The following is a 14,860-nucleotide window of genomic DNA, read 5'->3' on the forward strand; positions in this document are numbered from 1 at the left end:
CAGGCCCAGACTGACTTTAGCAGGTGTGGGCAGACCAGGGTGGAGCTCAGATCAGAGGTCTGCTCGCCCAACACCCACCCACCTGTCCCTCTGGCCACTGTCGGCCAGCTGTCCACCCACCCATGTACCCATCCACCCCCAACTGAAAACCCTCCCCCCTCTACACCACCCCACGCATCCACTTTGGCAGCCCTGGTATGGGGACCAGCTATGTCTGAGGAGGAAGGCACTGCTCTGCCTGACCAAGGAAGCAGACCCAGTGCTGTGATGGCGGTGTGGGTGTTCCCTGAGGAGCGGGAGGGCCACCCCCAGGGCAGAAGTGCTGCAAAGAATTCAAACAGTTGACAAGGAACTGCTGTGGGTCACTAGGGCCAGCGCTGGGCCAGCTGTGTGAAATTCCAACCTTGCCTAGGCCAGCTGGCTGTAGCCTAGCTGATCCATCCCAGGGCCCGGCTGGGGAGGTGACAAGGTTGGGGCACAGGACAAACTCAGGCCTGGGCAGAGCTGCCAGCCAGGCACGGCTACTCGCCACCTGAAATGTAATTTTTAATTTAAATACCAACCTAAAAACAGACGTTTGATCCACTTATTGGAAAACTTTTAAGTACGTTTGGAACAATTTGCGTTTATGAATCTCCTTTTTCATCTACAATTTTATTATTTTTTATTTTTTTGGGCTGTGCCGCGTGGCTTGCGGGATCTTAGTTCCCTGACCAGGGATCGAACCTGTGCTCCCTGCAGTGTAAGCGCAGAGTCGTAACTACTGGACGCCAGGGAATTCCCTCATCTACAGTTTTAGGAAAGCTTATATACAGATGAAATACTTCCAATGAAAATTAAGCAGAAAATATAGGTAAGAGTAAAATACACCCTGGACTTAGAGAATTTAGTATGAGTGAAGAATGTAAAAATCTCAATATTTATTGAGTATTTCATGTTGAAATGATAATATTTTGGATACGCCTGGTTAAATAAAGCACCTTTTTTTTTTTTTAATTTATTGATTTTTGGCTGCGTTGGGTCTTCGTTGCTGCGCGTGGGCTTTCTCTAGTTGCCGTGAGTGGGGGCTACTCTTCGTTGCGGTGCGTGGGCTTCTCATTGACGTGGCTTCTCTTGTTGTGGAGCACGGGCTCTAGGCTCGTGGGCTTCAGTAGTTGTGGCACGTGGGCTCAGTAGTTGTGGCTCGTGGGCTCTAGAGCGCAGACTCAGTAGCTGTGGCGCACGGGCTTAGTTGCTCCGCGGCATGTGGGATCTTCCCAGGGTTCGACCAGGGTTCGAACCCGTGTTCCCTGCATTGGCAGGTGGATTCTTAACCACTGCGCCACCAGGGAAGCCCTAAAGCACCTTTTAAAAACTGATTTTCTGTTTACTCATGGCACCAGTTTCTCTGTCCGTTTTTTCTGTGTGGCCATTGGGACTCTCTCCAGTGGGGGGGCTTGCATTGGCTTTGTGTCTGTGAGCATAGAATGGAAATGTTGGGGTCCTCCACCGGACCCCAGGCTGAGCCCTGGGACCCCCGCTGTGCTGAGGGGTTAGGACAGTGGTTGTCACACTGTGGAGGCTCTCCGCATTGAGGGGCTGGGGCCAGGGAGCCACTCCACCCCCACAGCGCCCGGAGAACAATTGCGCCCCAGTGCCAGCGGTGCTGGGAACCTCAGAGGTTGGGAAACCCTGGGTGGGAGGCTGCTGGTGGACGACTTGGGAGCCTCGGGGCGCCCTGCCTGGAGAGGGAGAGGGGTTGGGCTGGGGTCACCGTCAGCGCCCAGAGCAGACCCCTCAGGAAAGTTCTCTGCCCAAGGGGCCTGTTTCAAGTGCAGGGTCTGTACCTGTGACATGAGTGGGACCAGGAGGATCCGAGCCTGGCAGCGAGGTCTGGATGATGGGGGGGTGCAAGTTCAGAGCCCAGTCAAGGTGGGGTTGGGGATGGTTCTCCAGGGATGGTGGGAAACTGGGGTGGCAGGGCTGCGCCCGGGTGTCTGGGGCAGGGCTCTGTGGGTGCTGGGTAGGGAATGGGGCCAAGGTCCAACGTCCAAGGCTGAGACTGATCCAGGTAAGCTGGGTGCCCAGCAGGGTGAGGGCTGAGATCAAGGTCCTGCTGGGGCCGGGGGTCAGGGTCCTGCCGGGGCTGAGGATCAGGGGTCGGGGCTGAGGGTCAGGGATCGGGGCTGAGGGTCAGGGTCCTTCTGGGGCTGAGGATCAGAGTCCTGCCGGGGCCGAAGGTTACGGGTCGGGGCTGAAGGTCAGGGTCGGGCCGGGGTTGAGGGTCAGTGTCGGGCCAGACTGGTGCACCCACTGCGCCGCCGTCCTTGATGACGAGTTCCTCGGCCAGCAGGACGCTGCGGTTCAGCTCGGCTCGGCCCCGGGAGGCGCCGCATCCTTCAGCCACTAAGGCAGGAGCGCCCGGGTCCCGGCTCCCGCCACCCGCGCGTACCGGCGTCTTCTGCGGCCGCCACGCGCTGCCGGACTACAAGTCCGGGCATGCCCCGGGCGCCGGGGTGGCGGGCCGGGGCGCGTTTCCCACAAGGCCGCGCGCAGCGCAGGGGCTCTCTAGCCCCGACTGGCCAACGAGGTGGCGTGGCCCTCGGGCCCGACTCGACGGCTGGGGAGGGGGTGTCCTTCTGCGCGTATTTTAGGGCGAATGACAGCGGCGTTGTGCCTCTTAAAGGTCCCGCCCCCAGTGCTCCTGCTGCGCTGGCATCGCCCGGGACCTGGACGGGGAGGTACGGGGCGGAAGCCCCTGAGGCGGTTTGGTGTGGGTTCGGGGAAGCGAAGAGGCCGGGGGTCCTCCACCCCGAACCGGAAGGCGCCGGCCCAGAGGAACGCACAGAGGAGCGTGGCCGGGCCTGGAGCCGCCCCTGCACCGCCGCGGCTGGGCCGTGGCGTCGGGGCTGCGGGGGCGTCTCAGCGGCTGGGGTGGGGTCGTGACGAGGGTCGTGTGTTGTGATGGAGTCCGTGCCAGGAGGCCAGAGTCCTGTTGCCCGGCCCAGGGTCTCGGTGCTGGGGCCCTGAGTGTGTTCTCTAGCGCTGGAGGATGACCAGGCTCATGCTGAGGGTGGTTTTGTCTCAAGGGCCCTGATGAGGGTCACTCATTAAGACACGAATAGTTATTGAGCGCCCACCAGTTGCCAAATACTGTTCTAGGTGCCCGGGTGACAGCAGAGAGCAAAGTGGGCCGACCCTGCCCCAAGGGGCTTCCATTCTTATGGAGACGGGGCGGGGGCGGGAACCAGGAGGTGTAAACATTAAGTATAATAAACAGGCAGCAGTGTGCCTATAAATGTTGAACAGCTGGCACTTTAGGGCAAAAAGCCCTGCTCTGTAGCTTTTTTCATGCTGATTCCTGGGTGTAAATACTCCCACCGTGGCTGATGGGAGCTGCCAGCAGGACATCAACTTGCTAAGTCAGCTCTCATGAGCTCCAGCCCATCACTGTGCTGGGGACAAATGCTATACTATATTAGTGGGTGATAAATGCTGTGGGAAAAAGAAAAAGATGGAAGGGGGATTGGCAGTGTGGACATGGGGCAAGTTGTAGGATGAAGTTGGGTGGGCAGATGGCGGAGGTTTGAGCAAAGACTTGGGGGAAGTGAAGAGAATTAGGAAGCAGCTATGTGGGAAGGAGTGTACCAGGTAGAAGGTACAGTGAGTGCAAAGGCCCTGCAGCTGGGAGGCCAGAGGGACGGCCCTGGAGGGATGGATAAAGCCAGAGAGGGGAGAAAGGACCTGGTCGTGGTCGGGTAGGACTTTGTGGGCTCCAGGAAAGCCTGCTGAGACGCTCTCCAGCCCCCCCGCAATTCGAGCCCTTCCTTCCTCTGGACCTCGTGTGCTCATCCTCATAATGGGGACTCGGCGGGCATGCAGCGGGGTACCCAGCAGAACAGGAGAGCTGCTGCCTCCCTGCTTGGCTTGGTCCCACGTGGAGAGTCGCCGCCGGCTCTTTCCCGGATGGAGGCAGGAGGGAAGCTGGCAGGTTCTCTGAGTCCTGATCCCTGGAAGAACAAGTCTTCCTTGTTAGCATCCCCGCCCCTGGAACAAAGGGGCAGGCGGCCACCGAGGCACGTGAGTCTGAGTCAGGCCCGAATAAGGGACAATTCCGAGGGCCCTGGGAGGTGGGAAGTGACAGATCTCAGGCCAGGAGGGCAGGGGGAAAGCTGGCACCGCATGGGGTGGTGTCCCCACAAACACCTGGCCTGCGGCGCCCCCATGCCAGGGACAGAACAGCAGGCCATCCAGTAACCCAGCTTCCTGGGGTGCAAACTCACTTTTAGCTCCCAGATGGTTTTAGAGACGGGTGGGGGACCTCGGCTCAGCGCAGCAGTGTTAACAACCCCTCACCCCTTTCTTTTTAGGGTATTTGTGCGCCTGCTTTAGACTGGTGATGTGCTGGACCCCAGGATAGGACACGCACAGCCTCCGCCTCTTCCGCTGCGTGTGTGTGTCAGGAAGGAGCAGGGCAGAATCGGACGGTAAAGAACTAAGGAAAGCAACTGGGCCCCTCTTCTCAGTTGAGGTCAACTTCCTTCAGGAGACTCAGGTCAAAGCTATTCTTGACACCTCCCTTTCTCTTAATACTGACCACTCGCCTCCTCTGCTTCAAACCCTCCAGGGCTCCCACCTCCCTCGGGGTAAAAGCCAAGGTGTCTCTGAACCCACAGGGCCCATAGATAACCAACAACCCACCCTGTACAGCTGGCTGACCAGGTGCATGTCCCATGGAGTCCCAAGCCCACAGTCCCAAGACTGAACTCATGATCTTCTAAAGGCTGCCCCTCCCGCCTCTGCTACCTCCCCGTTACCTGCAGCTCCATTCTTTGAGGTGAGCAGACCAAATCCTGGAGGCTCGTAGCTCCCTCCCTGCCTACATCAAATCTGCCTGCAAACCCTGTTGGTTCTAGTTTTAAAGTAGACCCAGGGCTTCCCTGGTGGCACAGTGGTTAAGAATCTGCCTGCCAATGCAGGGTACACGGGTTCGAACCCTGGTCCGGGAAGATCCCACATGCTGTGGAGCAACTAAGCCCGTGCACCACAACTATTGAAGCCCTCGCGCCTAGAACCTGTGCTCTGCAACAAGAGAAGCCACCGCAATGAGAAGCCCGTGCACCGCAACAAAGAGTAGCCTCCACTCGCTGCAACCAGAGAAAGCCCTGGTGCAGCAACGAGGACCCAAGGCGGCCACAAAAAAAAAAAGAAAAAAAAAAGTAGACCCAGAACTCACCTGCTTCTCGCGCCCTCCTGCTCCATCCCAGCTAAGCTGGCCCCACAGTTCCTCGGCCCGCAATTCCCCACTATCCTCCCTGACACCCCCCCATCCCTCCCCCGCATCTCCCCCACCCCACCCCTCCCAGACCCCCGCTGTCCCCTCCGCCCGGGCTCCCGGTGCCGCCCACGGCCTGTTCTCCCCGAAGCCGCCAGAGGGCGCCTGTGAGCAGCGAGCCCGCGTCCCTGCTCTGCCCGCCGCCCTGGGGGGTCCCAAGTCCCTCTGGGTGAGAGCCGAGCCCTTTGCGACCCCGGGTCCTGCACCACCCGACCCACCCCATCCCCTCCTGCCCTCACCTCCTCTCTCTCCCCCTCGCTCATTCCGCTCCAACCGCCACAGGCCTCCCCGCGGTCCCTCCCACACGCCGGGCGCAATGCTGTCCCAGGGCCTTTGTTCCGGCGGTGCCCCTGCCAGGTGCGCCCTCTCCCCAGGTCTCCCCCGCTCGCTCCTCACCTCCCTCTGGTCTCTCCTCCAGTGACACCTGCTCAGTGAGGCTTCCCCAGCTGCACTCCCCACACCTCCGGCCCCTCCTTGCTACTTGCCTTTAACACCTACAGACTTACTTGCCTGCCTCTCTCCATTAAAAGGGGAGGAAAGGAGTTTATGGGTTTTGTTCACCCCTGTTTCCCCAGTACCTGAAAGTGCCTGATGCACAGCTGAATCCTGGTTGAAGTAGTAACTGTGATAAGGGCTGAAATTTGTGGAGCACCGGCTGTATCCAGGCATTGGCTCGGCTCTGCAGTCTCCCGCAGACACTGCCTGCACCTCGGCCTCGTGGCTGGGCCTGAGCCCTGCTCTCACGCCCAGCTAGGCTTCCTTTTACTCGTTCTTTGATTTGCCCTCTGCTGCCCCTGTGTCAGTTCGGATTAAAACACGGCTGTTTGCATCTGCTTTGAGCTAATTGGCATCTCAGCTCACCTGGTGGAGTGAAGATTTCTGGGCTGGAGTTGCAGAAACAAGTGAGCCAGTAGTGGGGGGGCCGGCAGGCTGGGGGGTGCTGAGTTCAGGCGGGGAGGGGGCTGGGCCTGGAGGTCCCCAGAGCACCCTTCCCAGCTCAGGCTGCTGGTCTAGTCTGTCCCTCCCACCCCGCACTCCGTGTTAGCCCTTGGTTCTTTCCTAGGGCACAGAGGGGAAATGGAGTCTGAATGTAGGGTCTCGTCTCTGGGGCTGTAACACAGAGAGGAAACAGTGGGGGCCGAATCCTGACTGGAACCAGTGTCTCTAGCTGTCTTCACTCCAGGGCTGGCTGATGGAGCCTGGGCTGGGGGCCCCAGGCATGGGGAGGGCTGGGGTCCTTCCTCTGCCTGCCCTGGGCCCCGGCGGCTGACCTCAGTGGGGTGTCCCTGGGCTCCTGCAAGTCTGGCCGGTGTGGGTCAGTGGGAGGCGCTAACAGGCAGAAGGAGAGGGAGGTGGAGTATTTATCCCCCATCTCCCTCCTCAGTGCCCACTTCTGTCCACGGCTCTGGAGTTTGTGCGCTTCTGGAAAGAAGCACGTAGCTTGTCCAGTGTTGGGGCCCACAGGTGAATGAGGATGGAGCTGGCTGTGGGCTGATCTGCAGAACGTGCATCCCAGGGGGAGGGTGGGCAGGTAAAGGCCCCGAGGTTCCCACCCAAGGAGCAGGAAGCCGGCTGATGTGGCCGCAGGGGTGTGGACCAGGGCTGAGGAGTAGGAGTCCGGGGCGGATGGAAGTGGGGGTGAGACCGTGCGGGGCCTCGTGTGACAGGGAGGGCTTGGATTTTATCCTTAGAGCGACGGGAATCCAGAGGATTTCTGCACTCCCAGAAAGCTGAGCGAGAATTAGAACCCGGGAGAAGCCCTTGACCCTAAGCTTTGCTCTAAAACCTGAGCCAAGAGTTCTGTGCCTGTCACTCTCCCTCCTCGAGCCTCATCTCCCCACCTGTGACCACAGAGGGGTCAGCATCAGTACCTCTTACGAGATGCTGGGTTAATTAAACACGATGATGCCGGCGCAGAAAGCGCCTCAGCTCCTGCTCAGCAAAAGGTCTTTTTCTGGCTTCACACAGACCGCGTTACCCCTTGAGCCTGCGGGTCTGCACTGCTGCCCGTCCTCTGTTCCCAGTGTTGTGACTGGTTCACCTCACTGGTTTCTTGATCAGTCCAGCTGGAGCCTTATCAAATTTGTTGATGCTTTTAAAGAGCCAGCTTTTTTGGTGGGGGGGGGGGGGCTTTGTTAATTCTTTCTACAGTTTTCTAGGTCACTGATTTTAAGATCTTCTTTTCTAATATAAGTTTTATGACCTTTGACACAGACTATGACTTTTTGATTAAAAAGTTAAAAAATTACAGAATGCATGAAAAATACATTGTGGAATGAATTGTATGGTATGTGAATTGTAACTCAACACAACTGGTAGGTAACACATTGCAGTGCAAAAGGGGCTGACAACACAACAACAAACCAGGATGCCAGGAAGAGACAGGAATGTGAATTCTGTTCAGCCAGGTTTCCCCGAGCCCCATCTTGGAGCCTGACACCGTGGTAGCCTTCGGTGCAGTCAAGGAAATAAACTCTGCATTGGGATGAAGTAAATCCCTGTTGGCTTCTGGAAGGCAGGGGCCTGTCCTGGAGGACCACTGCCGCCTCCTTGCCATTCTAGCTCCTGCCCGGGGCCTCGGCACAGCCCTTCCCTATCCTGAAATGATGTTCCCTCACCTTCTCACTGCAGTGACCTCTCATCCTGCCCCTGCACCGCTGTCCCCGACTCCCTGCTCTGCTGTATGTTTGCAGAACATTTAACCTTCTAACATATGGTGTGCTCATTTATACATTTATTGCTTATTTCCTCTCTCCCCTCCCGAAAACATCAACTCCTCGTCTGCCTGTTCCCATCATGTCCCACCAACCCAAACAGAAACTAGTACACAGTAGGTGCCCAATAAGTCCTTCCTGGATGAAGGAAGGAGGGGAGGAAGCAGCTCCCAGAGTGGCAACCTTGGACCGTGCCTCAGTTTCCCTAGCTGTAGAAATGGGGCCAGGCTGCCCATGACCTCACCTGTCCCTCCTGCCACCAGGCTGTGGGTGTCCTGTTTGCAGCTCCGGCTCCCCAGGGCCTGCTCTGGCCTGGGCTGCCCAGCTCAGCTGGCTCCCGGGGGACCGGCTCTGCTGACATCGGATTCTTTCCTGGACCATCCAGCTGCCTGGCCGACACTCGATCCTGGCCCCACTTCCAGGCCAGTGACCGCTGGCCAGCCTGCTCGGGCCAGGGCCCCAGACTCCCTGCCGACAGACAAGGGGCCGTCTGTGCCGTCTGGAGGGTGTGGTTGCCCGGGGCTCTGCGAACCCCGCAGAAGCCGCCAGGATCGGGGAAGGTGCCGGCACCTGTAGCCCAGAGCTGCGTGGCCAAGGAGCTGACACCAGGAGCCCCGGACCGGCCCCTGCCCACCATGGGGACCCTCCCCTGTGACCCTGCTCCACGGCTGACCCCGGTGGCCCTGGGCCGGCGGGCCACCGAGTGCCAGATCCCGGAGACTGGTCTGAGGAGGTCCTGCGGGGTAGTCCCCTTGGAGAACGGTAGGTGGGCGAGGGGGCCGTGGTGGTGGGACACTTCCCTGCTCCAATGCCCCCGCCCCGCTGGGGTGTCTGGAATGTGTGGGAGCCTGGCTGGAGGAGGGAGTCTCTAAGCCCCTGCGCTTCCCCAAACCTCAGTTTTCCTTCCCGCAGTATGGGTGTGAACGTGGCGTTCCTGTGGGCCCGTGAGTTGAGTGTCTTAAAGGCCAGGCACCTTTCCCGGCGCTGAGGGTACAGTGGTCAGGAGAGCAGCAGAGGTCCCGTGGGGGGACGGACACGAGGAAAAACAAGCAAGAAGCCTTTGCAGTGTATTCACTGGTGATAACTGTCTCAGAGAGAGCAGAACCTGGGAGCCTGTGCAGCGGTCTGTGGGGGGGCTGAGCCTCCCTAACTCTGACGCTGACCCTGGAATCTCGGCTCCGCCTCGGCCCTGCCACAGTTTTTCCATCTGTAGCAAAGCCGCTGGAGTCAGGTTCCGTGGCCTATGTAGCACTGACATTCTTGCAGAGGCCACCAAACGTTGCAACTGTGACAGTGTATCTCTGTGTCCAGGGGTCAGTTTCCCACCTGCGACAGTGTATCTCTGCGTCTGGGCCTCAGTTTCCCACCTGTGATTGTGTATCTCTGCGTCTGGGCCTCAGTTTCCCCACCTGTGATTGTGTATCTCTGCGTCTGGGCCTCAGTGGTCCCAGGGTGCCCCAGCCCTGCAGCCCCTCCCTCCTGTAACTCCTGTGACTCACAAAGCCCCTGCCACTCCCCCCACCACCCCCAGCAGCTCCTACTCCCGCACCCCTGCTGTGGAGACTGGCTGGGAGGCCAGGTGGGGGCTCAGGGGCTGGTCCCCTGTCTGCTCTCCTCTCTCAGGGTGCATGGCCCCAGGCCGTGACCCTCAGGCTTTGGTCGCAGGCTCCGGGCCAGGCTTGTACGCCCTGCCGTCCACCGTCGGCTACATCAACCACGACTGCACCAGGGTGGCTGGTCCCGCCTACTCGCTCTTCCGGAGGCCCAGCGAGGGTAAGGCCGGTGTGGGAGAGGTGGGCCTCCAATCTCCCACCCAGAGTATTCCTCACCCCCTTAGATCCAAGCTGTCATTCAGTCAGGCAGGAAGCCAGGACGGTGTGCAACGTAACCCCTGCTGTGTGACCTCAGGGAAGCTGCTGTGCCTCTCTGGTCCCCTGTTTCCTTATGGAAGGGGAGTAGTGTGTGGTTTTGCAGGGCATTTACAAATTCCTTGCTGCTTGACTTGGGCAAGCTGTGTCTCTTTCCCCCTCTGTAAACAATGACGGTACAGTCCTTACCGAGTTGCGGTCAGGATTAAATACACCTTGGATGTCTGGAGATGTTCATTAGGTGAGGATTGGATGCCTTCAAAGCGGTTACAGCAGTGCCTGGTCTCCAGTCAGAGCTCCACAAAGAAGGGCTGTGGGTGTGAGTGCCGCCTCAGGTCCTTGGTCAGCGGGATGGGGGCTCCTGGGCCGTGATGTCCCACGGGGCGCGGGGAGGGTGGAAGGAGAATCCTTCGTGTTTGGACAGGAAATGTTGGCGAGACAGCAGGCTGTGGGGCTGGCCTGGTCCGTGGGCGACCCCGCCTCTGTGATGTCCACTATCCTCCTGGCCAGAAGGGGTGCAACAAGGTGTGAGTGAGCATTGGATGCAGTGATGGGGCGGACACGGGGCCCCAGCCACAGCCAGCGGCCCATTGTGTGGATGGTGTCACTGCCGTGTACCCGCAAGCCTGTGCCTTCATGGCGTTGCCCACACGCTCCTTCACCCACTTTCTAGAGCGCTCGGGGTCCCGAGTGGGCTGGGCTGGGGGCTGGAAGGGTCCTTGCTCTGTGGGGACTTTGCTTCGTGTGGACAGAGGCTTGTTGGGAGGTGTGGCGCCAGCAGCCTCTTCTCAGCCTTCAGAATCAGCAACAATCCCAAACCAAAGTGAGAGAAAACTCAGGAAGCTGCGAGTGGCCCCAGAAGGCAAACGAGGGAATCAGCACCACATCTGTCACTAGGAAGGATCAAGAACCGAGCCTATGGCCCAGAGCAACCTAGGTTGCCAGGTTCTAATCCCAGTCACAGGACCCATCCTGGGACAGAGGGACAAATAGGCTGGGGAGTCGGGGGTAGTGGTGGTTACTGTAGACTTTGCTGAGTGCCCAGGGAAGACTTCTTGGAGGTGGAGGCATGGGATCTGGGCTTCGTAGGATGAGCAGGAGTTTGGTGGAGTCCCCTGGAGAAGAAGGGGACTCCAGGCAGAGCTTGCAGCATAGGCAAAGGCGTCGAGGTGGGAAATGCCATTAGTTGGACTGTGCTCATTTGTCACGAGCATGCTTCATGTGTGTTTACTGTGTCATGTGTGCACACATACGCATAGTACTTAAACCAGTTGATCCTTGTCAGACCTACTACACTTAGATGCATGTGCATTTATCCTGGAGTGGGCTTATAGACAGTAACAATGGCAATCGCAGTAACTGGCCACAATTTTTTTTTTTTTGAACGCGTTGGGTGTTCGTTGCTGTGCGCGGGCTTTCTCTAGTTGCAGCGAGCGGGGGCTACTCTTCATTGCGGTGTGCGGGCTTCTCACTGCAGTGGCTCCTCTTGTTGCAGAGCACGGGCTCTAGGTGCACAGGCTTCAGTAGTTGTGGCACGAGGGCTCAGTAGTTGTGGCTCGCGGGCTCTAGAGAGCAGGCTGGGTAGTTGTGGCACATGGGCTTAGTTGCTCTGCGGCATGTGGGATCTTCCCAGACCAGGGATTGAATCCATGTCCCCTGCATTGGCAGGTGGATTCTTAACCACTGCACCACCAGGGAAGTCCCAATTTTTTTTTTAAAATGGGTGCATGTTTTCCACTTTCTTTTTTAAAAAATCTATTTATTTATTTATTTATTTATTACTTATTTGGCTGTGCCGGGTCTTAGTTGCAGCACTTGGGATCTCTGTTGTGGCATGCGGGATCCTTTAGTTGCGGCGTGCGGGATCTAGTTCCCTGACCAAGGATGGAACCCGGGCCCCCTGCATTGGGAGCGTGGAGTCTTAGCCACTGGACCACCATGGAAGTCCCGTGCCAATTATTAAGTGCCAGGCACTGGACCACCCCCTTCCGTGGATCATCTCAATGTCCATCTTCACATCCTGCTAGTGTGAAGAGGAGGCTGACCTGGGCGGAGAGCTTCCCCAGGACCTGGCTCTCAGAGCCCAACACAAGCCCCTCCCTCAGGCTGGCCACCTGCAGGCAAGCCCAGGCTCTGGAAGGGCTCTCCTCGGACCCTTACTCGGGCCTGGTTCTCTCACTCTACACAGAATTCTAATGGTCCAGGAGCTGGTCCCCTAGCCCCTGGCAGAGGACAGGTCAGGGATGGGGCACAGCAAACGGGACAGCTTTGACTGCAGGGACACAGACGGTCAAGACCCAGGGCCCCCAGGTCAGGGCAACCATACCTCGGTGGGCTGAGTCCCTGCCCTCCAGGATGGGGCCAGGGGCCTCGGGGGGTGGGAGCGCCTCAGGGTTAAGCAGGGCACCGAGAAGGCGGTGGGGCCATTGGAGGCGCCCTTAGGACCCTGGGCTCCTCTCCCCAGCATCTCCACAGGAGACCAGCCCCGGGCCGGTCTACTTCCTGGACCCGAAAGTCACCCGCTTTGGCCGCAGCTGCACCCCTGCCTACTCCATGCAGGGCCGGGGCAAGTCTCGGGGTGAGTATCTGACCTGTGCTGCCCTACCAGGACCCTGCCCCTTCAGGCTCTCAGCGAATCTCATGCCTCCGTACTCTTCTCCCCTCCCACCCCCGAGTTCTTAGACCTTCAGCATCTTTGGAATGACAAAATCCAGTGGACTCAGAAGAGGGGCCAGGGGCCCTGAGAGAACCTGAATGGGTGAAGTGGCCCAGGGTGATGTGATCCTGGGCACATGTGGTGCCACAAGGGCAGCTGGAGCTCATCCTTGGCATCAGGAGACAATAGGGTGCAGTGGGGACTGTGGCAAATGCAGCCATCCCCTTCGCGGGCTCCAGACAGCTCCCTCTCACCTAGAGCGCGTCTCCCATCCACCCACCCTTTCATCTTTGACCTACCACACAGCTACTTGTCAATCCATCCATTCATACATTTGCCCATCTATCTACTCACCAACCTACCCACCCATCCACCTATTCATCATCTAATCCACCCACCCATCCACGCACCCACCCACCCACCCGCCCATCCATCCACGATCCACTCATCCATCTACACACCCACCCACCCACCCCTCCACGCACCCATCCATCCACCCATCCATCCACGATCCACTCATCCATCCACCCACCCATCCACGCACCCACCCACCCACCCATCCACCCACCCATCCATCCACGATCCACTCATCCATCTACCCACCCACCCATCCACCCATCCACCCATCCACACACCCACCCATCCACCCATCCATCCATCCACGATCCACTCATCCATCCACCCACCCACCCACCCACCCATCCACCCATCCACGCACCCACCCACCCACCCATCCATCCATCCATGCATGATCCACTCATCCATCTACCCACCCACCCACCCACCCATCCACACACCCATCCATCCACAATCTGTCAATCCATCTACAACTCCCTGAATCCATCATCTACTCATTCACTCCTCATCCACCCACTCGCTACCCATCCTTCTACTCACCCATCCACTCCAACATGTACTAAGCCAACTGCTGAGAGCTGAAGTAGATTTGACACGTCCTTGCTTTTTGTGAGACCCCAGCCTGGTGTGGTTAGATCCAGGTGGGGACCATCTCACCTCAGTGTGGCCATGTCTGGAGAGGCGGAGAGACCCACCCCAGGGGGATCTCAGGAAGGGCTGTGAGGGCTCTGCTTAGGAGGGTGTGGGGAAGGCAGCAGGGAGAAGGGGCCTTTGGCACTGTCTTGAAGGAGGAAAAGCAGCTCCTGGGAGGTGGGAATGGGGAATGGGAGGCATGCCTGGCAGAGGGCTGAGCTTGGGCAAAGGCCAGAGGCTTGAAAGAGAACAGAGGGAGGTTGGGCTCTGTAAGCTCCACGACGCATGTGGCGATGGGGAGCCACGCCAGGTCCTTGAGGAGGTGAGGACCCTGTCCATTGCCAACCTTCCTGCCCCATTCTTACAGATCTGGAGGTGACGCCCGGCCCTGGGGCCTACAGCCCAGAGAAGGTGGCCCCCATGCGCCAGCGGACCCCCCCAGCTTTCACCCTGGGCTCCCGCTTCCGCCTGCGGCCCCTGGACACCTCAGCCCCTGCCCCCAACACCTACACCCTGCCTTCCCTCTGGGGCTCCCAGATCTTCACTAAGCCCAGCAGCCCAAGCTACACGGTGGCAGGCCGCACGCCCCCCGCCCGACCCCCGCAGGACCCCACTGAGATACCGGGTCCAGGCCAGTATGATAGCCCGGACCCCAACGCCTACCGTCAGCGCCGGCCGGCCTTCACCATGCTGGGGCGGCCCCGAGCCCCACGCCCCCCGGATGAGACGCCTGGCCCCGGCACCCACAGCCCCGAGCAGGTCACCATGACCAAGACCAGGGCCCCGGCATTCACCATGGGCATCCGCCACTCCAAACGGGCCACCACCATGGCCGCGGACACCGCACCCTGATGCCCTCGGGGGACAGGACGCCTGGCCTGGGCTGAGCCTCAGTTTCCCATGCTGTGACGTGGGGTGTGGGCAGGTGGTGGGCGTGCCTAGGAGAAGCCAGGGTGGGGGGAAGGTGCCTCCTTTCTTCCTGTTCTCTGAACTGTCTGAGGTCCTTCTAGGCCACCTGCTTTCTCCAGTCCCGGGGGCTGTGACCCCGTGGTCCCGACAGGGAGAGCCTCCTTCCAGTGTCCCAGTTTCTTCTCTCCGGGTCACACCAGGCCAGGCCAGGCCAGGCCAGGCCGGGTGGAAAAAGGGACACTCTGGTCCTCTCGAGCTGCTGGCTGGAGGCACGGCTTCCTGTGTCCTAGAACTCAGCGTCTGCCCGCTAGGGCCTGGGTCCCCAGCACAGCTTGGGTTTCTGCCAAACTTGGGCTCATTCCTGCTACTCATGGAAGCACTGAATCCAGCCCCGAATCAGGCTGGAAAC

The 14,860-nt window shown here is 59.2% G+C and overlaps 1 protein-coding gene across 1 annotated transcript; it reads left to right on the top strand.

Moving 5' to 3' along the window:
• The first annotated feature begins 8,663 nt into the window (after nucleotides 1-8,663).
• CIMAP1D (CIMAP1 family member D) lies at nucleotides 8,664-14,394 on the top strand. The gene is made up of 4 exons (XM_061189085.1): nucleotides 8,664-8,790; nucleotides 9,694-9,801; nucleotides 12,361-12,474; nucleotides 13,910-14,394. The coding sequence occupies exons 1-4, from the start codon at nucleotides 8,664-8,666 to the stop codon at nucleotides 14,392-14,394; spliced, it is 834 nt and encodes a 277-aa protein (XP_061045068.1).
• Nucleotides 14,395-14,860: the final 466 nt, after the last annotated feature.

This window comes from Eubalaena glacialis, chromosome 4 (genome assembly GCF_028564815.1).
Source record: "Eubalaena glacialis isolate mEubGla1 chromosome 4, mEubGla1.1.hap2.+ XY, whole genome shotgun sequence".
Classification (NCBI taxonomy): domain Eukaryota; kingdom Metazoa; phylum Chordata; class Mammalia; order Artiodactyla; family Balaenidae; genus Eubalaena; species Eubalaena glacialis.

Excerpts from the sequence above, each read along its gene's own strand:
- CIMAP1D (XM_061189085.1), top strand. The coding sequence starts at position 8,664 with ATGGGGACCCTCCCCTGTGACCCTGCTCCACGGCTGACCCCGGTGGCC. Across the intron at positions 8,791-9,693 it reads GGTAGTCCCCTTGGAGAACG|GCTCCGGGCCAGGCTTGTAC; the intron begins GTAGGTGGGCGA and ends CTTTGGTCGCAG. Across the intron at positions 12,475-13,909 it reads GGGCCGGGGCAAGTCTCGGG|ATCTGGAGGTGACGCCCGGC; the intron begins GTGAGTATCTGA and ends CCATTCTTACAG.